The sequence below is a fragment of the Rhagoletis zephyria genome, unplaced genomic scaffold (assembly GCF_001687245.7).
Source record: "Rhagoletis zephyria isolate East Lansing unplaced genomic scaffold, Rhagoletis_zephyria_1.1 Rzeph_scaffold_00500, whole genome shotgun sequence".
Classification (NCBI taxonomy): domain Eukaryota; kingdom Metazoa; phylum Arthropoda; class Insecta; order Diptera; family Tephritidae; genus Rhagoletis; species Rhagoletis zephyria.
The window spans coordinates 15,994-39,680 of record NW_016157584.1 but is presented as its reverse complement, the minus strand read 5'-3'; the positions used below and the strand labels follow the sequence as shown (position 1 = coordinate 39,680).

At 35.7% G+C, this 23,687-nt stretch overlaps 2 protein-coding genes across 2 annotated transcripts in view; both read left to right on the top strand.

Moving 5' to 3' along the window:
- toc (toucan) overlaps nucleotides 1-13,625 on the top strand; it is a gene marked incomplete at its 5' end in the record, with an annotated part of 219,539 nt that extends 205,914 nt beyond the window's left edge. The window contains 5 exons of the mRNA XM_017612096.1: nucleotides 5,491-5,741; nucleotides 5,817-6,107; nucleotides 10,567-10,762; nucleotides 10,837-11,539; nucleotides 11,626-13,625. Of these exons, the coding sequence (XP_017467585.1) occupies nucleotides 5,491-5,741; nucleotides 5,817-6,107; nucleotides 10,567-10,762; nucleotides 10,837-11,539; nucleotides 11,626-12,922 (2,738 nt within the window). The remainder of the gene's footprint in view (nucleotides 1-5,490; nucleotides 5,742-5,816; nucleotides 6,108-10,566; nucleotides 10,763-10,836; nucleotides 11,540-11,625) is intronic.
- A 4,797-nt stretch (nucleotides 13,626-18,422) lies between these two features.
- Nucleotides 18,423-19,547, top strand: LOC108359982 (skin secretory protein xP2-like). The gene is made up of 2 exons (XM_017612100.1): nucleotides 18,423-18,703; nucleotides 18,853-19,547. The coding sequence occupies exons 1-2, from the start codon at nucleotides 18,673-18,675 to the stop codon at nucleotides 19,545-19,547; spliced, it is 726 nt and encodes a 241-aa protein (XP_017467589.1). The 5' UTR covers nucleotides 18,423-18,672.
- The last annotated feature ends 4,140 nt before the right edge of the window (nucleotides 19,548-23,687 follow it).

Below are 23,687 nucleotides of genomic sequence, written 5' to 3'. Positions count from 1 at the left end.
AGGCCCGTACTACGCGAGCGCCGTCCAAGCCAGCGCAATCGTTCTATTTTAATGAGCTCATATATTTCCATGTCGTTAAAAGCACCTACAGTTTGTTATTCCATTATCTTCGGAGCCCGCCGCCCTCGCAGACAGGATCGTAGACATTGCATAAAATAGTTCTCTCGAAAGCTTCCAAAGCGTTCTCTTCCATGTTTGACATCGTCTACGTTTCTGCGTCATATAAAACGGCGGAAATGATGAGATATTTGTAGTGTGTGATATTCGTTCGACGAGAGAGGTATCTGCTTTTCAATTGCCTACCGAACCCAAATATGCACATTTTGGGAAGAGTTATCTATTCTCAGTTTATTCTCTTGGCTGATATAGATGTTGTTAGTGTAATGAACTTATTATTATTTATTTATCGCCATATTGGGTAAGCCATTTTGAATTTTTCCAACCTCACCTCAGTTTCAAGCGAGCTATACTTTTGGCCGCCATACTAGATTCGCTATTAGGTTCTTTCCCGCACGCAACGCGGGATCCCGCCGTTGCCCAAAATAGCCCAGAAATCATTCCCGTACTCAACAAAATGGATAATAGAGAGCGAATATTGGAACGTATTGGATCGTAAGTGTCTTCTTCTTCCTGCCCGAAACAGCCCGGACTTTTTCTCCGGGTAAAAGTGGATAAAGTGTCAAAGTGCATATCAGCTGTTTTGTGTTTACATGTTGTCTGCATTTACTTGGTGCTTTTAAGGAATAGTGAATGTATTTTAAATCCTTATATACTTAAAATCAAATTTGTGAAAAAAAAATTCAATTTCCAAGAGTTTGCATTTAATTGACAAAAACAAAAACAACGCGAATCAGCTGTTTCTCAAATTCTGGGCACTAAATGTGTTTTTTTGCGTTCCTGTACTTCTGAATTATGTTCCATTTTGGAGAGCAAACTTTTCGCTTATTCTCTTATTACCGGATCCGGGCCAGATTGTTAGGGAAAGAACCTATTGTCATTCGCTTCCCGTACATCGCTATGTTCGGCACGTTTCCGGTCGTAATCGAATCAGCGTGCAAAAAAAAAAATGTTCATACAAAAGTTGTAGAGAATGGCATTTAAATAGGCTACGTATTCTCGACCGTGAAAACGTAAGAATTTTTCACAAATTTTCCTAATTATGTACAAAAAAATTTTTTTTTTAAGCTTCTGTATAAAAAATGCGGGAAATTAAATTCTCTGCAAATTTTTATTCAATAATATTTTACGAAAATTTCAAAATAAGCTTGTAAATCACAGAAAACACTAAAAAAAAAAAAATCCAAGAAATGCCGGAATGTTGACATATGAAATTTAGGTGCAAGAGTGTACATTAGGGTGATCCAAAAATGCATGTGGGGGGGGGGGGGGAAATGAAAGTCAGAATTTTTATTCTCTCATCCCTTAAGATTGTTCTATACCGAAAGTAATATACCCCTATTTTTTTTTTTTTTGGGAAAAACCCACTTTTCGTAGAAATGCTATGGAATTCTTGAAAATCAATCTGCCTTATCCTGAGTTTCACGCGAAAATTTTAAGTCGGCCCATAGTAAATACATGGAAACCAAAAGTGAAAAGTGAACCGGTTCCGGGAAAATGAAACTTATGATAAGGCTGAATATTTCTACGGACAGGGTTTATCCATATAAAATACATAAAAAAATGGTTAGACAAATAATTGGTTATTATTATTGGGAATCTCCTGAAGAAAAATAGAGATTTTCGATTATAAAATATTGTAGAATTCCATACCATTTCAAAGAAAAGTTTTTTTCCACATATAAAATACATGGAAAACTTTGAGCGACCTCTAAACACTTTTTGATTTCAAAATAAAAAATAGGGTTATAGAACATGCGCATGGAGTGAGAGCATTAAGATTCCGACTATACTTTTTTTACTACCCTACTGTGCATCCATGATCTACATGTCATGCTTTTTTTTTTCTTCGTACCAATTTGATCTTTTTTTTTCTGGGCTAAAAAACTCGAAAGTCGTAAGGCCGAATTTCCACTAGGCATTGAAAGGTCAACATTTTGAGGAATTTAATGACTATTTTTTTAACGCCCAAGTTTGCCATTACAATTTTTGCCATTTAATGCCTAGTGGAAATCCAGCATAATGCCCAACTTTGTCATTAATGCCACTAGGCATTAAATGGCAAAAATGACAAAGTCGAACATTAAGCAATAATTGTGTCATTACATTAAAAATTAGTCATTGAGTTCATTTCCACATGGCATTTTTCTAAATGACATACATTTTATGTCATTTCAATGTCTGGTGGAAATTCGGCATAAGACTACAGACTAGACTAAACTTAAATATCAAAGTAAGTACATATATACAAAATATATTCTGTCATATCCTGAGTATCGCCTGAAAAAAAAATTCACCCGAAAATTTGTCATCCGCCCATCGTAAAACCATGGAAACCAAGAGTGAAAACTGAACCGGTTAAGGAAAATGAAACCCCTTATCCTGGGATTGTGTAATTTCACTTCTCAACTTTGAGAAAATACCCTAAAGGAGAAATGCATTTGGCAAAGTTGTTTTGATATTTTGTTTTTGAAGCCAATAAAAAATAAGCGATAAAAGGCTTACAATGTCTACGCAAAAGTTCACAAACCTACGTCTTAACCGGGAAAAAAAATTATTAATTAAGATTTAGTAATTTCGTTTTTTTATTAACTTTTAAACAGCGAGCAGATCGCTTTAGAAAACTTGTTCATTGTAAAACTATACAAGTGACTATATTTACAACACCATTTTCTTCAATTCATTGCCCTCTCTCTTAGGTGGTTTAAATAACATTTTGCTTAAGTTGATGTTGTATTGTTGCTGATGGCCATGTATGACACTATCCATAATTTTATGGTAATTGTGAAATTACATTTTTGTTTAATTTTGTTGGACTTAAGTTGACCAACTTGGCTATCGCCAATTAAAGCCTGTCTTGATCGCTGCAGGTATGAATGTATGTACATATGTATGTAGGCCTGTCTGTTATTTTCTTTAATTGCTAAGTAAACTAAGCTGTCAAATATTTTTCGAAATTGCAATTTACCTTCCGTTGTACAAAACATGTTAATACTGTTTCCTTATTTTCTATTAACTATGCCTTTGATTTTCAAATCGCCAAGCACAGTCAACACATACGAAGCTTGGGGCCAAATATAATAAAATGGCGGTTTTTTTTTTGAAATATCTTCGGAATTTCAAACACATGATTAGTTCCAAAACTTATTAAAAAGTTCAATGCAATCTAAAATACAAATATGGAAACCAAATGAATAAGAAGATTCTGAAGAATTTAAAATAATTAAAATTTGTTGGATCACAAAAACGAGTAGGTATTTAAAATGCTCTTTTAATTACTTTTACTTTTTTTAAGCTAATAAACTTAAAAATATGTACATATATATGTATATTAGTCTTTAACATAAATTTTTTCAAAAATAATCATTACAAAATTTCAAGGATAATATTATCAGCACCTGCTCGTCCTTATGCATCAGAAGAATTTAAAAGAATTTAAAAGAATTTAAAATAATTAAAATTTGTTGGATCACAAAAACGAGTAGGTATTTAAAATGCTCTTTTAATTACTTTTACTTTTTTTAAGCTAATAAACTTAAAAATATGTACATATATATGTATATTAGTCTTTAACATAAATTTTTTCAAAAATAATCATTACAAAATTTCAAGGATAATATTATCAGCACCTGCTCGTCCTTATGCATCAAAAAATTTAATCTGCTTTAATTCTAGAGAATTTTCTATACAATTTGATACCCGTACTGTTTTTCTACATTGGAGAGATTTTTTTTTATGATTTTGCGAATATATTGATTTTTTGCGTATCAAATTGACTGCTGCATGGTGTTATGAAACGATAAAACGAATCGATAACAGACCCGATAGTTAGGTCGATAACAATATCGATAACCATATTTGCAACTTACACATACATAATATGTACATATATTATGTATAGTTCATACATAGATAACTTAAGCAATGTCGATAATGGTAAAAGTTATCGAAACCAAACGGACAAAGACAAACCTTATCGACAACAATTATGCGTTGATTCGAAAGCCCCAAGTCTCCAGGTTTAGGTGGGCGTAGGGTTTAGACTCGTCACCAAGAAACCGTTTTCGATGGAAACTTTCAAGAAGGAAGGCCAATATTTTATCTACGCTGAGAAAAATAAAATAAACGACATCAAATAAAAACAAACATGATTTTGCGCCAAACAACCTTTTTTTAATTTGAATGGTTTTATTTTTGGAGATTTTTTCGTTTGAACACGATTTCGTTGTGCACTTCACAGATGCTTTATCATAATTAAGAAAACCCAAAAATAAAATGTTAAAATTATATGTTCCGCTCACTGAGATTTAACCCTGTACGCACTCAGCTACAAGCACAACATGTATGTAAGTGTACCTTCAAATGTTCGATTTGAATCAAGACAAATTACGCGGCTAATACATTTGTACAAATTTGTTTTTGCTATTAATAGAGTGGCGTTGTTTGGAAATGTTTTATCGGCCCGAACTCATTCTCTACAAAAATTTATAGACAACACCTTGTGTTTCAATTTGTTTCAAAAAGACTTTCTGTTCAAAAATTTCGAATCACTAACATAAAAAACCAAAAATGACGCTGTTCGATAAAACCAGCCCCGCAGAAAAAAATTATCAATTGATTAAAATAACCAACTTCTAATTAGGTTTTTTGGGGGGTTCGATAAATAACTAACTTTTAATTAGCTATGACTTAACTAACTTTAAGTAAGTTTTAAAGTCGTGCAAGAAGCATGCAGATGTTATCGGGAGTTTGTTTTCTTTACAAGTTTTTTTTTTTTTAATATCCTCACAAAAATAACTTTCAATACACTTTTTTTCTGAACTTCGCAGATTCTTTTTCGTATTCATGACAAAATATATATATATTTTTTATTGATATTTTATGTCTAAAAGTAGTTAGCTACAAGTTAGTTGACATCTAATGCAGAGGAAACCAGTTTCACTATTTTACGGCTATCGCCCTTCAAAAGTAGTTAGTTACAGCCAAAGGAAATAGTTAATAAATAGTTACCACTAGTCGAATGGTAGTTAATTAATAGTTAGCTACAAACTAGCTCCATCTCCCGCAGGGATGTTACTTTTTTCTTGGTTTATATTTGTTGTAAAAAGTAAATGGGGCTATTTTCGAATGACTGTTTTTTGTAACCAATATATGATTAAACATTTTAAATTGCAAACCACTAAACTTCAAATTTCACAATTGCCACATGCGTACACATACATATGTGTGTATCTGTATTTTATATATTTTACATGCGCTTAAATTTACTTTTTTAAGTATTTTGTGTAATAAAAGCGTACTTTATTTTCTACCATTTAAATCCGCATTAATTTTCGCTGCCATTAAACTTGTTCTATTTTTTTTGTTTTGCAGATCAAAATCGTGGTATTGGCAGTGCGTCTAGCAAAAATGCCAAACACACAGATACGCCAACGGAATTGCATGAAATCAACCACAATAACAATAACAGCATCACAACCACAACAATTACAAATGGTACAACAACAACGCGCACAAATTCACAAACCCCATCGCCTATCTTAGGACACCATGGCAAGAAGACGACAACGGGGACGACAGCTGCCGCCACCAATGCTACGGTGGGTGGAACGTTGCTGGAAAAGGTGAGTAGGAAGGTGATTCTTAGAAAAATTATCCATTATCCATGGCTTCTTACAATGTCCCTTTTCTGAACATAGAAAACACAATCGAAGCTGCTGGCGGCGACCCGTGGTAAAACGCTGCTACAAAAATCACATCAGCAACAACGCTCCGCGGAGGATACACCTGTTGCTGCGAGTGGCGGAGTTGCCGAGCGGCTAGACGCTATTGAACTGCAGCGGTTGAAATATCTGAATCGCCATTCATGTAATGGTCGACTGGACTATGAGGCTATTGAACGGCACCTGGAACAGACGGAATTGCAGGAAGAGCAGCGAAACAAAAGCATTGAAGCGCTGGGCGTGTTGCTGCAGTATGCGGTGTTTGATGTAAGTACGCGATGATGGTACATACGGCGTACATATGTATGTACGTGTGTGTGTGTGTGTGTGTGTGTGTAGGTATTTTTGGTAAACTCAAAGAAAAACCAAACAAAACTTCTGTTAAATACGTATTTGTACATCTGTGTGTAAGTAAGCGAATGTCCTTTGAAAAGTTCGCGTTAATTTACTACTTCGAAAGGTAATTTTTTCGCTTTAAAAGAACAATGTTATTTACGACTAGTCTAACACACATAAATCAAGGTTCAGGTGACAAAAGCAACGTATTCAGACATACAAATATGCAGACGTGCGACGTGCATTAAAACATGAAAATTCAGGAACATTCGCGCTTTGCGAATTTTCAAGATTCACAGCTGAATGCATTGCAGTGCAGGTACAGACAAAGGTAGTTAATTATTTTTGCCTGTATGCAAAAAAAAAAAGTAAGAGAGAGGTAATTTTGTGACGCTCGATGGATGGCTGGCGCCAGACAAAATTAATACAAATTAAAGCAGTTTTGCAGATTGTATTAGTTAGAATGGTAGAATAATTATTTGGCTAAATAGCTGGAATATCTGTGAGTACCTTAATCGTTTTTTTCCACAAATCATGCCTCAGCATAATGAGTTAGCATACATAAATTTGTATGTATGTACATACATGCGTACATATGTTTCAATTATTGCTAATGAACGAGCAATATTCAAAAGCGAGTTTCTGGCTAATGCTAATTTGGAATCTGTAAATGAGCTTTAAAGGCCGGTCCACATAGAACTTTAACGTTGGCGTTGATTAACAGCTGACTATGAATACACACAATTATATGGGCATGTCCACATATCAACGGCAACGCCAACGCCAAAGTTAACGCTCACAAAAAGATGGGCATCTCTCATCTTTTTGCGCGCGTTGTCAATCAGCTGTGGCAAATAAATAAAATTATGTGAAATATTTTTAATTTTTAATCAAATGTAGGTAAGAAATATAATTTTTCATGCAATTATTGATATGAAATATTAATTTATCTGTCATTAGTATGTAAATCTAGTGCTCAAGGCATTCGCTGCCAAGCGTTCATTGTAGCAAGCTTACTTTTAACGTGCGTTCTGTCAAACTTAGGCCAACGCCAAAGCCAACGCGAAAGTTCTATGCGGACCGGCCTTAAGTGTAGTGTCATATATGAACGAGTCGAGCAAATTAAAGGTTAGAAACCTACGTTTCTAGCAGTAACTTGCTGCACTACACATAAATAAATCAGCAACAATACCGATCACTGCTAGCTAAAGCTGATTTTCAACAAAAATTGTTTAGACTGCAGTAGTTCGGGATCTGAAGACTCAATTTACATATATCTGTGTACATTGACGCATCCAACTCGAAGTCATCAAAGGCGTCTGTGTTGAGGCATTTGACATGTCAAGCAACCGTATCATTGTAAAGGCTAGTACATATGCGGCTCTCAAGAAAACGGTCAAGAAAAAAATTCCATTATTTCGTGGGTGTGTGTCCGAGAAATTTTGCCATCTGATACTTCACAGCCTGTTGCCTCACTTTTTCCTCAAGAAATAATGGAACGGGCATATATTTCTGTTGCAAAAATGGGTTGCCTTGTGCTCCTTTTCTCGCTTTAAAAAACTTTAGAAAACCCTAGTAGAAGACGTAGCAAATTTCGGCGTCATGCCTTAAGGAAGTTTGACTGAAGAAAATTTCTTAGCCATTTCGTGACGATACGTAATTTTATAGGTATGGAGGTTTTGCTTTTCTTGAGAGCTGCATACTAGCCACAATGTCTTTCCGGTCGAAGTAGCGACGATGTGTACAAGAAGCTTTTGATACTAGATAACCACTACCTATGGATATAACAAAAAAGATTAAGAAATTTACACCAAATTAAAACAGCTACCCTAGAAGCACTTGATGCCATTATAATTAAATCCCGGCTGGAATAGGTTAGATAGTCTCCTGATCAGCACGTTAAACCAATGAAAAAAATTCTTCAGACACAAAAATTATATCATCATCAGGGCTGCCAAAAATATATATAAATTGATCAAATATGCCCTTAAATATGCTAAATCATCGGACTTTTATTTAATTTTTTTTTAATATTTGTATGCACTCATTTCGGAAATAGAATACAAATTTACATGCTTATTAAGTAACACGGGCCAGCAGAATTTAAAAAAATGTTTGCGGCACGGAAAGCGAACCCTGCTTCTTGTAGGATTTTTTCCGTAGATCAGAATCTGAAATATTAGATTGGCTCCAGTTTTTGTGATATTTTGACTTAAGTGGCAAAATACTCATTTTTGGCATTTGCTAGACTTCTACAATGGACTAACGGGTACTGGTAGAATATTTTGAATAAGAAGTAAATAAAGCTAAACATTGCTCTTTTAGCACAAAAGGTAATAATTTGACTTTTATAAACATGAGTTACAAAAACTAAGTTTAAAAAAATATACTTACACAGCGAGTAGTTATAAAATGAAATTTTGTCAGTTATTTTAAAAATTTTAAAGTAGAATTATGCGGAAATTTTCGACCTTTTGCTTAAATGTGCATTTGAAAAACTTTTCAAAAATAAATACTACCATAAAGTCTTTTATCCTTCGGGATAAAAGAACAGGCTTAAAGCTTTATTCAAAACATTCCATAATGCATTGTTTTTAGAATATAACGGTTCAAAGTATGCTAATAATTCGTTTTTTTTTTAGACCTTTAAGTCAAAATATCTCAAAAACTACAGCCAATCTGAAATTTCTAAGGTCAGAATCTGATTTTGCGTACAAAAATTTATAGCATCAGCTTTTATTGACTCTGCGGTAAAATTTTCGTGGCCAGTCTTATCAATCGAAAAATACCTCTCTGTTTATATTAAGTTATTGAATAATTCTAAAAACTACCTTCCCTATCTGTAAACTTAAATAGTTGGATAACATTTAAATAAACTTATTCTGCGAGGGAGTACTTCGACGGATATTCGCTCCTAGTTACGAAGACAGTAAACAACAGCGTGCAACAAAAACCAAAAAATTTCAAAACACACGAAACAATCAATTGACTCAGAAAAATATTGGCCAAGGATTTTTTAAAAGAACTTTGAAATTTCAAAGACACGATTAATTTAAAAAGTTGCTAAAAAGTTAGTGTAATTCTATATTGGACAGTATCGGTACCGTTGAAGGCGGTCGCTGTGAGTTAGACGTGCGCAGTACCATTCTGCAGGGCCCGGGTTCGAGCCTATTTTCCGAAAACATAAAAAATGCAACCCTGCAAGTGTATTTCTGCCTTGAAAATAATACGGTTTTCGCATGAGGCAACTTTTAGTTGAAATCAAAAATCGCCTGGCGTGAACGGCCTTTCAACGAATCTTTTCCAATGAAGTTGGGGGCAGCCAATACAAGCAACCAAAATAGCAACTAAGCCTGCACCTCGTCCTAATAACTATTTCACTAAGAAAATAAAGGACTCAGTTTACTATCTCTCAAAAATAAAAGGACTTTTAGTTTTGAGCTTCAAATGATCCTATATATTTTATTCGCATAAATCCATTTCTACAGTCAATGGAAACACCCACTTTCACACATTAAACTGGTTATTATCTAGATTTCCATACATACATATGTATGTATATACACGTCATTCGGTTAACACCATTTACATATTTGGGATACACCGATAGCGATAAGTCTTTACATACTATGCAAAAATAAAAATCTTTCTACAGCATAGGAAAAACTTTTCCTTTTTTCTTCAACCTAAAGTGCCCAGCCTTTCATTAAGTGTAGATAAGACGACTAAAACTTGAACTCGCTTCACGTAAGAAAATATCTTACTTTGTGTAGTCAGCATCTATGCATAAATGGTATTTTCATTCCAAATTTTCATAAACAGCTGAGCTAATAAACGAGACGGTAGTCTCGCCGATCTATTGTCCTTCCATCATATTTTGGCTAAACGCATATTTAGAAAATTTAGTACCTGCAGCCTGCTGAATGCCAAATGCTGAGTAAACATCCAAAGACATTCTCCAAACAGGCGCACTGTAATTAACAAAGGACGTTTACCTGCTGAGTTTAGTCGCTAAGCGAGCACCTATATAAGACCGAGGACATGCATAGCGTTAGTTAGTATACTTTGAAAATGCAAAGCGTTTGAAGTGAATTTTTGAGCAGCTGTCAAATTTTAAGGAATTTTTGTTTAAATATTTAACTAACAAAGAAAAAAAACACGATGTTTGGAAGGTTTTTGGGTATGAAGAAGAAGAAAAAGCTACTTAATCCCACTGAATTGGGTGGTAAAAGGAAAAGAAGTAGGCTTAGCTCTGATGCATTCGCGGATTATGATGATGATATAATGAAAATGACAACGGTGAGCTTAGTAACTGCTGTATAAATTGATTTGTCGAATTATTTGAATCATAAAAATAATAAATTAATTATCTTTTAATCCTCTCTCGCAGTTGGATGCATTCTCATGTCCGAAGGTAAAAGCGGAGAAAAACCAAATTGAAGATTATTTAACTACTACGCTTAAGCTACTGGATGAAGCAAAATCTACTTGCACACAACTACAGGATCAGCTATGCGACAAAGAGGGTTATTATCTGCAGCGAGAAGAAGATCTACAGGCGTTGCATCGCTGCGAGATGGAGAAAGGTAATTCGCCACCTGCATGCACAGTTTCTCCGCGGAGTGGCTTGCTAAACTTTTCAAATCTCTTTTCTCTCCAGCACAAGCCAATCTCGCCGATTATCAAGCCTTTGCACAGGAGAAAGTCGCAGCACTCGAATCACAACTGGAGGCAAGAGCTGCGGAACAAAAGCGTACGCTCGACTCGTATCGACTGGAATTGGACAATAAACTCGCACAGAAACAACACCAACTTGTGGAAGCCGCAGAACGTGAGCAAACATTAAAAGAACGTTTCAGCGCGCTGGAGATTTCCGAGCAAAAATTACGTGATAAGCTGACTAGCACTGAAAATTCATACACTACGCGCTTACAAGCTGCCGCAGAACGTGAGAATCAGTTGAATGAGCGCATAAAAACGCTAACCAAGGAACTCGAATCGTTGCGAACCTCCAAAGAGTATAGGGAGCGCGAGCTGCGCGATAAATTGAATCTATCGCAGGATGAAATTTCAGTCTTGCGTTCATCACAGCACAGCTTCAACGAGAGCTTGGATCGCAGCAGTGGCATTAGTTCGCCGCGCAATTCGAGCACTTCGGAGCTGGCGCGACTGCAAAGTGAAGCGGATAGTTTACATTGCGTTTTGGAGTTGAAGCAGAAAGAGATATCGAAGTTGGCCAAACAGAATGAGGAGCTGTTGCGCGATGCAGAAGAACGTGCTGTGCTGCAGGGCAGAATATCATTGCTTGAATCAAGCAACGAAATGCTAAGGTCGGAGCTGCAAATCAAATCGGAGAAGGAGAAGTAAGTAACGCTAAACCAAAAACTGAGGCATACGCAGTCGTTAATTTGAATTAACCTAATGACTATTTTTTATCTTTACTTTACAGGGACTTCCTACGCCAACTCGACGACAAGCAAAAGGCTTACAACCACGAAATGGTAAAACGCAAACGCCTTAGCTATGACAACGAGGCCCTACAATGGCAGCTCAAACAGCGCTCCGAACAGCTACATATTGTTGAAACTAAATTACACGAGCTCTCCGCTGTGGAATCCAGTAACGCCAGTATTCAATCTAGTCTTGGTTCACTGAATCGTTCTCAGCTAATGAACGGCTCCTCGCTGGTCAACATACAAATGGACGACATCTCCCCACCCACATCGCCGATCGTCAAAGGTGTAATTGAGAAGCCCGATTCCGTATCGTGGGTGCTTGAAATGGACGATGACACACCCGAAGCAGCCGCTTCAAAGATGGTAAAACGTGCTGGCTCATTCCGTTCGGTCGAGCGCAGCCCTTCGACGCGCCGTCAATTGCCCGGTTGTGCTAGCGCCATGAACACATCACTGAACTGTGTCGGCAGTGCAGCAACATATAGCAATGGCAATGGCACTGCCGGGCCCAATCCACTCTCGCAGTCAATGTCCGCCACTTCAGTGATACGACCACATTCCAGCGATGTGCGCACCGAGTTCAGTAATCGTTCGCACTCGCGCATACGCTCCAAATCGGTGAGTGTAAAGGGCACCGAACCGGCGCAGGCCAGTGGAAGCGCTTCTAATACCGGCTCTGTAGGCACAAAAAGTGGCAAGAAGCTAATACGTCAGAACGCCAACTCGAGTGCACGCAAGCAGCATCAATTGGAGTTAATCAACTGGAAGGAGCCGATGAGTTCGAGTTCACCGCATCAGAATGCGGTACGGCCACGTACTTCTACGATGTGCTCAGAAGTCGCTGAAGAGCAGCACACACTGGCGGCTGGTGGACATGATGATTCGCTTTTTCAACGCACGTCAGTTTCAAGCACAACCAATCGAAAGCTCATCACGTGCGACACATCAAAATTGAATTCGGGTGAGCGCCTGGATATGCAATCGTTGCCCACACACACATCTGTGCATGATCTGAAGAAGAAATTCCATGAGATACAAGAATCTGCAGGCGAGGCAATGGTATCGGGCACCAACTCCGAGGACGAAGGTTGTTCCGCGTCGTCTGATGAAATTGTTTGCTCAGCCTCTACATCGTCGGCGACCACAGGTTCGACCTCGTCGCTAAAGAATTCACACATGTCGCTGGAAGAAGTGCTGCTATTGGATAAAATCAACAGCCTCAATGGCACACCGATGGAAGTGAGCTGGTCCGATGATCCAGAAGTATTTACTAACGGCTCAACGGTATGACAAGGAGTGCCGGAATTAGAAGAGCAAGATGAGGAAGAAGATAGCTTCTGAACCTAAATGTAAATTTGTGAAATTGCAATTTAGCTGGCGTTCAACATGATTTTACTGTCGAATCGTCTACAGGGAATATGCAACTAAAAAAGGAAAAATTTAATTTTATAAGGAAAGAAAAGCAAACAAAAAAATGTGAAAGCCAATGAGAGGTTGAATAAGTTGCGACTGTTCTACTGCGAAAGCACTTAAACTTCACCCGCTACCCGCTGAGGCGAGGAGAAGTATAAATGCTTTGTAGATGGAAGATCGCAACGAACGGAAGAGAACAGGCTGACCAAAATTATGTAATAGATACTATAAGCTGGAATTGGGCTCCATGTGACGCCACTGGTCAGTAAGCAATGCGCTTGAATAAACAAATACTTAAACTTATTTAATACTTAAACTTATTTAATTTATTTGAAAAAAAACGAGCAAACGTTATCGATTTATTTGTCATTTTGATTGCGTGTGCCACAAAGAGAGTAATAATAATAATAAAATAGAATCATAATTTCGCATTGTTATGAAATGCTCAGTAAAAACTTAATGGAAATCGGAGTTGTGTGTATATTATGGAAATAAGCAAGTAGGGAAATGTGAAAACTTTTGATCGAAAGCTTGAAGTGGAAGTTGGTTTTCCAGAAGTTTAGATATGGACAGCTTGTATGCAATGCCCTTACCTAGAATTAAAAAAACAATATAGATTCTGGTAGAAAGGCACGCCTAAGACTTAACGGTCATCAATGGCAGCTAAGTCTCAGATTTGTTATTAAATCAGAAACTACACTTTGTAAAAATTTGCTGATAGAGGGGATTGCGTGAAAGCCTTCGATATATTAAAGGTATTTTTCTGTGAAATCTATTATTTTCTCTGCTTCGAAATTATACTTTTTTGAGATTTTAGGAGACAAATTTGTCGCAAAAGCGGCATAAGAATTCCTCAAATATATATGTATGTACTAGGAGGATGCTGCTGTGGGTATTTGAAAATAAATAAATCTTAGCCGTTCTGGCAGCATAGACCAAACTGTCACTCAGGTTTGCGCTTTCAAAACTTTGTGTTCTTTAAGTTTGAAGATGGTCGTGCTAAGGCTCTGTAGCGGCAAGTGTAGTCCGGCTCATAAAGCAAATCATGTAAGACACTTAAATAACCTAAAAACGTTATCTTGAATATTGAAGGAAGAATTTTTCATAATTTCTATTTAATAAAGCTTAGGCTAATTTTCCTTCAACTGTTTGCAAGCTCTTGCTTGAAAATTGTGCTTTTGAGTTGATATTAGGGTTTTATATAAAACTTTTGGTCAAGCATCTGCCAAATATGTGCTTTCCAGTCTTCGGCGCCTAAGTTTTCAGAGAAAAATGTATAAGTGAACTAAACGAGTAGGCGTAAGTATCGTCTTCTTGAAAAAAAAAAAATTTATAAATGTTAATGCGAGGGTAGGAACTTAGAAACCATATTTTAAATTTCTTTTAGTAACTTCTCAATTTTTCTAAATTCAAGAGAGGGTGGTAATTCAAGTTTCACAAAAATCGTTGAATAACAAGTTACAAAATTTAAAATGGAATCGGCCCGTCTAATTCAATCTCAACTAGAAACTTTAGCGCCCGCAATGAAAGTCCATTAATAATACGGAACCTGAATAATGAGATCTTAATAAATATACATATGTATGAATAAATGTAGGCATGTGTATAGCATCAACGGATAATTGAAAGTATTTATGCAATGTGTTTTACTGTGTGAAAACACTACATACATACATTTTCAAAGACCAAGTGTGCTCAAGGCGTACGAAAAGCAAGTAAAAAAAGCAAATGAAAAAGAATATTTTAGCTTTAAAAAAGTTTATAATTTTTAATTTATTTCATGTTTATCGTATTTATTTAGTTTTAGTAAAAAAATGTGTACCTAAATATTAAGCTTATAATGAATATATTGTATAGTATTTAAATACCTTAAATTTTAAGTTCATTGATTTGTCAGCTATCGTCAGTTGGTTAGTCAGTCGAGACAGTCAGCGTGCCGGTCAGTCAGTCAATTGTGTCGCGTTAAGCTGAGTTGCTTTGATTAATTATATATCCAAGAATGTGCATTACAGTTACAAAAAAAAGAAGAAAAGAAACCAATATTAATTGTTTATTTGTTTTATAACTATACTTATGTCTGTACTATGTATGTAGGCTTACTTGAATGCATGAAGTATGTTAAAAAAAATTTAAAATATGTGTGTTAGCAATTATTACAAATTATTAAAAAAAAAATATGATAACTGAAGTCCCCAATATGAATAATAAATACATAATGCATAGTTTAACATGCTCTTCAACTCCTTGTTTTCAAAGTACCCATAAAGTAAAAAAACAAACAAACAAAAAAGTAACTTATGTACGCAAAAAATATAAATAAAAGCAACAGTGAAAAAATAAATATTCAATATATAAGTAAGTAACTGAAAGCGTCACAGTTAAAGAAAAAAAAACGAGTTGAAAATTTGCAAACTCAATATTTGAAAAAAAATAAAATAAAATGAGTTACACAAGCCCACAAAAGGAAAAGTAATCGCTGATTGTATGCATACGAAGTTGATTAAATTGCAAAAATTAAAATCATAAAACTTTTGAAGCATGGAAATTGTAAAATCTTGTAAGCCCACTTTTGGCAAACGATAATTTCGATTGCCATTGGGGCGTATGTATTTTCAAGCGAATGGAATGTCGGATAAGCATGAGTATAATTTTTGCGTTGGGATCATTGCATGGAGCGCAAATGCTGGAAAATTAAAAAAATATATAAATAAATATAATTACATGAACTGGATTGTTTCAAATTAATTAAATTTGTTTTGGTGTTAGTAATTATTTATTATGGAATTAGAAACACTACAGGTACAGTAATAAACAGCGCACGCATTTTGATGATCAAACAACTCTCTGAAGAAAAAAATGCTATATGTATATATTTCTCCAAGAAAATGTATTGCACCAAAAAATCTTACCACTTTATGTAACCAAAATTTTAGGCACAGTGGTAACGCTGTCAAAATTTATTCAGCAATTCAGCTATGGATTACTGGTATTGCATATTTTATGCGGTAGTATCTTGTTGCGAGCTCATGAGGTGGTAATAAAATTTACCGGTTACTAGCGAGCACAGAATGTGGAAAGGGTTTAAAAAATTAGAGAAATTTTATGTATGTATGAAATGTTTATTACCAATGCAGAATAGATAATGGTCATTTCAAAAACGAAAAATTCAGTATGGTTCATTAAAACGTGTGCCAGTACTTTGAGTAAAGGAAATACAACTAGGGACTCGATATCGAACCAAGAGTATGAATATGATACTCATTTAAAGTTTCGCTCTAAAAATATCGGGTATCTATCAATATCGGAATAAAAAGACTCGATATCTCAAATATTGATACCGAAATCCAAAAAAGTTTCTCTGAATATTGGTCTCGTATGCAGACCGCTGTGGTGTAGTGATTAGACTTGCGCAAACTTCTGAGTCTGACTTCTGCCATGAAAAACAGCTTCTCATAAAAATGTAACCGCCGTTCAGAGTCGGCGTAAAACTGTAGGGACCCCCTTTGTGGCACAATGTAAAAGCGCACGCGACTAATTGGAGGGGAAGCTCGGCCAAACACTAACATATTGTGTAAGCAACAATCTATTATTAGTTTTACACATAGAGATTAAGGTGTTGACTTAAAATCGAATCCTGACGGTAGTACAAATTTCTGCTCTTTAAAGCCCAATCTATATCGGAACGAATTGTTCAATGGATTCGTATACGGGATTAAGTGTAACTACTCTTTGTTTTAAGCTGAATAACGGTAAATTGCAAATATCTAAAAAACGTATCCATAGAAAAAATAATTAACTTCGTTTTCGCAATCACCGAGCGATTCGACGTAGTAATTGGACAGTGGAGTCTGGAGAACAAAAACAAAACTAAAATTTATGATCCAGTGCAATGACTTGAAGGTAATCAAGTTTTTTGGAGTTTAATTTTAATTCAAAAGGTCACAACAACTATAATTACATAAACAAATTAAACTAGTATTTAAAAGAACAAAAAAAAATATATGCAAAAAAACATCCTGGCAGTGGGATTCGAACCGACGACTTAGCGGCTTGCTAAATCCGCAATCCTGCAGCGGACACAGGGTGAACTAATTAAAGTACTAAAATTTAATTTTGGCATCACTTTTGGATTTTGGATAATAAAATTCCGGCAATAATTTAATTTTAGATGTAACCAGTTGCATGCATAAGCATAAATCAGTAGACATTCATTTTAAGCAATCCAGTAAAACATAGTTCGAATTTAAAACAACATTTTAACCCAGTTCGTGCTTGCTTATGATAAGTAGCTAATTTTGAAGAACATTCAAACAATAATAGACAAGCCATAAACTAAAAATATGTACATATGTATATGAATGTTCATATTTACATATACATACATACAGTGACTAAAACAAATCACCACATGTTGGTTTTTCTAATATTTGCAAAGTTGTTCCAGCTAAATTTTTATTTTTTTTTCTATAAAAATGCCGTCTAAGTTTTAACCAAAAAAATTAAATCACAGTTTAAATCTTTATACAAAATTTAGGAAAATTTAACAAATTTTCACCTTTTTAATCTGAATCTTTAGAATATTTTAGGGTATGCAGTTTTATAGCCCATACAAGTTTAGTCTAAGAAAGTGCAAGTTTCATACGGCCAAAAAAATCCGTTGATTTTTGAGAATTTTTTTGGTGATGGATTTTTGCACTTTTTTTCATATAAGCATGAATTTCTTAAGCAATAAATGCGCGAGACCACTAGCAACAAATGTAAAAAAAAAAATCAACGCAGGTTTTTGTAAATTGCACTTATACAAAAAAAAAAACGCAAAAGCAGTCTCAAAAAAAAATTCTTTAAAATCAACGCCGGTTGAAACTTTCACTTAATTAGACCAAACTTGTAAGGGCTATAAAATTGCATATTAAAAAATGTTCTAAATATTCAGATTAAAAAGTTGAAACTTTGATGAAAATGTGTTGAATTTTCCTAAATTTTGGTATTAAGTTTGAAACTGCGATTTACATGGTTTTGGTTAAAGCTTAGATGGTATTGTTGGGCAGTATCGATACCAAAAGTATTCAGAACTCGATTCTCAAAAGGATCGACAGCAACCGATTTTTAAAAGTATCGATACAGAGTAGTCCAAAGCACTCAGTATTCACAAAAGAACTCGAAAGAAAAGATTGTACTCAATTTGCAGTTTCATTAATTTTCAAGTACAACACTTGCATCCAGTTAGCAACTCATTTGACGTAATTTGGGATTCATAAATTTATTTGAATAAAATACTGCCAGCTTATGAGATTTCAACACTGAGTATTGAAATGTTACCAACATGTGTATATTTAACACCCAACACTAGCATTTTTATAGAAAAAAACAAAAAAATGTTCTCGAAAAATATTACGAATATTAAAAAAAGAAAAGATGTGGTCATTTGTTTCAGTCACTGTATGTACTTAGACACTTATATTTACAAGTAAAGATACAACAGCATTTAAATTTCGCTAATTCGCCGAGATAAATTCAGTAGCTATATATGTATTTACTAAGGCAATATATAAGTGTCACTAAGCTAATAGAGATCCAGATAGTAATCGAGTCGCATTGACTACACACTTCTCAAGTATTTCTCAAGAATGGCCGAAAAGTTTTTTCCAAGCGCTTTAGGTGAGTAAGGACAATTTTTGCAGGGCAGCGTTAATTTAACAATGTTCATACATATGTATGTATTAACAAAAATATGTAATACTTATAAAATAAAACAACACAAATTAAAAAATAAACTTTACTTAATGGTACTTTATTTTTGATTTCAGCTACAGCTTTGGTGTTATTTTCATTAGGATTTGCAGACTCGTTTATATTCACAAAACTGTTGACCAACATACTTAACCAAAAGTTATCTGCACTAAGCAATATTGCACTATTTGCACCAATTACAACTACGCCTCCAAATTATGCAGTAATAGGTCCTGCAAGTTCTGTGCTACAGCCTGGAGAAATGTCTACAGAGAATCCTGCACAAGGATCTGGAGGAAGTCCCACAACGGAGAGCAATGGTGGAACCTCTCCTCTATCAAACGCTCCACCGCCTTCCCCAATGGACGCTCCTCTGTCCGGTGCAGCAAATGCTCCACCTCCTGGTCAAGCAGATGCTCCCCCGCCTGATCCAATGGAGGCAGCAGCACCTGGTCCAACGAACGCTCTACCATCTGATGCACCAAACGCTCCACCGCCTTCCTTAATGGACGCTCCTCTGTCCGGTGCAGCAAATGCCCCACCTCCTGGTCCAGCAGATGCTCCCCCGCCTGATCCAATGGAGGCGGCACCACCTGGTCCAACGAACGCTCTACCATCTGATGCACCAAACGCTCCACCGCCTTCCTTAATGGACGCTCCTCTGTCCGGTGCAGCAAATGCTCCACCTCCTGGTCCAGCAGATGCTCCCCCGCCTGATCCAATGGAGGCAGCACCACCTGGTCCAGCAGACGGACCACCCGCATCTAAATAGGCAGTACAGGTATAGGCATATACATTAAATATTTCGTATGCATAATTTCAGGGTGCCGCCGATCTGCGTTGGTCGTTTAAATTTTCTTAAATATTCGTTATTCTCCATTTGGGATAAATTATGTAAATCTGTTCAACAACACCATTGCTTTCCGGTGGAGACGAACCATTGGTTTTAAATTTTTGTATCCAACCAGATGTGCAATTGATGTTACGGGTTAATAAAAACCAAATCTGTTTTATGTTAGTATTTATAAACATTTCTTTAATTCGACGAATAAAAGAAAAGCCCAAGAAATGGTCAAGAAAAATTTATTGAGCCAAATTTTCTTAAGCAGTACGAAGTTCTTAAGAAATTGTCTACGCTTTCTACTATGGCTTGCTAAATTTTGTTTGTAAATAGTAAAAGGCAACCTGGTTTTCAACGGAAATATATGTCCGTTCCATTATTTCGTAAGGAAAAAGTGAGACGGCGGGCTGTAGAATAACAGATGTCAAATCTCCTTGAACACTACTATTCACACGCACGAAATAATAGCAATTTATTGCTTGACCATTTGCCTAAAAGGTCTGTACTTAGCTTTATACATTGAAATAAGCAAAACAAGCATGATTGTTAAAATTAAGCTTGGAAACCCCGATTAAGTGAAATCAGCAATTTCAAGCAAAGGCATAAACTTTTCGGCCCTGGTTATTACCATACATTTATAAAAACTAGTGAACCCGCATGGCGTTAAGACGACAAAATTGAATTTAACTTTTTAAACAGGTGGAAACTCTAATCAAAATCCTTAATAACTATTCCAAATGTGTTAACTTTGGGCCGGTGAATACATCTCTAGTTAGTTTGATGGTGTATCAATTATGCAATGGCCGTAAAAGTGCGTACAAGGAAGGACATATATTTTTTGTTTAAACTTTGCAGCAACGATGTGCCTTCCTTGTTGTCGGAAGGTCAGGTAACCTTGATGATTTCACAGGGCGGAAGGTTGTTCTATCGTTCCTTGGCTACAAGAGTGGTATGATCTCTAACAAAAAATTTGTATCTAAAAAATGGCCATTGGTACACCTTATCTGCCCTTTTTAAGAAGAACTTGGATGGTAGTGTATTTATTTTCCCAACCAATCCTATTCATCTCGGTGTTTAGACACCCATAAGAGTTGAATCTATAACACTAGGGTGTCTTGTTCTATGACCGGCAGCAGCTAGTAATGAACTCGGAAGTGTATACATATGTGTGAGTCTAAAGCTCCTATGGCTACCTGACTGTCGGATAAGAAAATATAAGTCTTTGAGCAAGCCACTGAGGGGCCTACCTTAGTTTCGGTAGGTCCATGAGAAAGCATTTAGATCAATAGGAAGTAGATACCTTTAAAAGAGGCACAACGAAAAAAAATTACAAATTGGATAGATTTTTTTTGCATAAATCAATTCGCAGGATTTATCTCCAATTATGCATTAGGCATGTTCTTGTAACAATTGAGTTGAATCTGTACCATCCACAAGCAATTATATTTTTGGTTCTGATTTTTCAGTTATGCCTCTTTTGAATATGGTGGGAAATATGTAGATGCAATATCGCATTTAAAACATCTGAGGGCATGGAGAAAACGCACAACTGTAAACGATGACACTCTTATTTTTATCCCTTACATATATCCCTTAGCACTGTCAATTTCATGAGCGTAGGCCACCATACAAGAGTCCGTGGAGTATAACTGGATGGAAAAATGGAGTATATATCCGATGAATCATCCTCTAAGAGAATTCCTATTAATTCGCCCACTTCGATCAAGCTTTGACCCATCTGAGTACAATTTCACCTCCTCCAATCACTACTTCCTGTCCACTTATGCCTATAGGCGATGTGAGTTAAGAAATACCAGAATTTTGTGCAAACTTAACTTAAATGGAAACCAACAAAATAAAAATTATTTAAGTATAAAATTTCCAGTGTAGGTTCATCGACTTTTTTGGCTATATTTTTTTCAAATATGTATGTACATATGTACATATATTACTTGCACATACATACATATGTGTTAGTGTAAATACATACCCTGCAGTACGGGGGAGTGACTACAGGACTGCTGTATCGGTAGCTACCTGATAAACACCGTCAATTACCGACCGACTACTTGCAGTGTATTTCATCGACTACTTTTACAAGGCAATTTCCTAGGCGGTAGTCACCATCGGCTCTCTCTGCACTACCGGGAGTTACTAAAGTAGTTACTTGCGTGATTTATGGGCGCCCTCTGTCGTAGTTTTTCGCTATTCTACTTACGACTAGTTCGACTCTGCACTACCATGGTTAATAGAGTAGCTACTTACCTAGGAGTTGGTGCAGTAGCGGTTCAAAAGTGGCGATTGACTCCAGCAGTACTGGAGGGTTATTTCTTCTTACAACGCTTTTGTTTTTTCTTTGGCGTTGTAACCGCCTAAGCGATTTTGGCTGAGTTCAATAAGGCACGCTAGTCGTTTCTTACATAATAAGTAATTTCTGCCTCAATAATAACAAATTCCGAGCTTTTTGAAACTTTTAAACACGAATGTGACTAAGCATAATTATGAACTTAACATAATTCCCTGATATTGATAAGATCACTTTACGTCTATACTTCTCACATATTCATATCTAAACTGGAACCTAAGCAGAGAGAGTATGCATAAATATTTAGTTTTAGTTTTGATGCAAAGCTAACACTGTAAATACTTGTCACCTGGCTATGAAACTGATGTTAATTGTTGCATTTTTTGGTGAGCGCCATGGCGAGTGCTTTCAAAATAGTGACTCAATTATTATACCCGAGCGCACTTGTGCACAAGGGTATTATAACTTTTTTTTAATTATAAACATTCATATATGTATTTAGGTTTATTGAGTGGTCTCCGACAGTTACTTCGAAAACCTGGCGGAAAAATGATGCTTCGCTGAGATCGCAGCCGAAAATTTGTCATCCGCCCATAGTATTTAAAACCATGGAAACCAAAGTGAAAAGTGAACCGGTTCGGGGAAAATGAAACTCATGATAAGGCTGAATGATTTTGAAAATCAAAATAAGATGCAAAAAAATGTATAGTTTACAAAAATAAAAACTTGCTTTTATTACAGAGTGAACTAAAGAGTAAAAAATAATATATAGAAATACAGATTATTATTTAATTAAACTTTTAAGATCAACCTAAAATAGAATTAACGTGATTGACATTCAAATTAGTTTTACCGGAAAACAAAACGTGGGCGCTTGATATCAATTGTATTGAACTTTTAATTTTCAGTTTAGTAATATTGAATATTGTCAATAGCAGGACTATAAAATCTAAAGAGCACCTATTCTTTGTTTTCCGGTAAGATTAATTTTATTTTCAATTACTTTAATCCTGTTTTAGGTTGGTTTTTCAACTTTAATTAAATCAATTTAGGGAGCTTCCTACTCCTTTTAAACGAAATCTGCATTTATATAAATTATTTTTTTACTTTTTAGTTCACATTGCAATAAAAGCGAGTTTTTAGTTTTTTATAATATTATATTCAATTCAAATACGCCCGTATTAAAATGAAGCAGTTTTCACTGCACGGACGGCGTTTTGCACGTCTCGGATGCTTTTTCATATGTAATTAAGAAAGTATATGTATAGAAAGCATGTACATGTATTACCATCAGACGGGAGCATAAAATCAATTTTTTTTCTTCTTAATTACGAAAAATCATCTGTGCACTTCACAACCACTTATTTTATAACGTACATACTCAAATTTAAAACGAGTTGGTTTGGTGCTCTTTCATATGCGTTTTGTTTTTAATTTAGCACGTTACCGCAATACCGAAATACTCAAATAAAGGCATGGTTTAATGACATGCACCTCAGCTTGAGAGACGTAGTTAGGGCATAAGGCAAGATGCTTGTGAAGAGTAGCCGTCTGTTTGGTATACATATACCCTTGCTACGACGCCATGGTCAGTCTTGAAAACGTCAGTATTCTCCGGAATTTTTGAAAACCATGAAGCGCAGATGCACCGAAAGCTAATGAGCAGTCCTTCTCTCAGAGTAGATATATAGGTATACAAAAATCTTATTCTCAACATTCTCCGCAAGATGAGCAGTAGAGTCTCATTCTTGACTATAATGTCATAG

Bases quoted from the DNA above. Each gene is read 5' to 3' on its own strand.
- LOC108359982 (XM_017612100.1), top strand. From the start codon at position 18,673: ATGGCCGAAAAGTTTTTTCCAAGCGCTTTAG. The intron at 18,704-18,852 runs GTGAGTAAGGAC...TTTTGATTTCAG, and splicing joins GTTTTTTCCAAGCGCTTTAG to CTACAGCTTTGGTGTTATTT.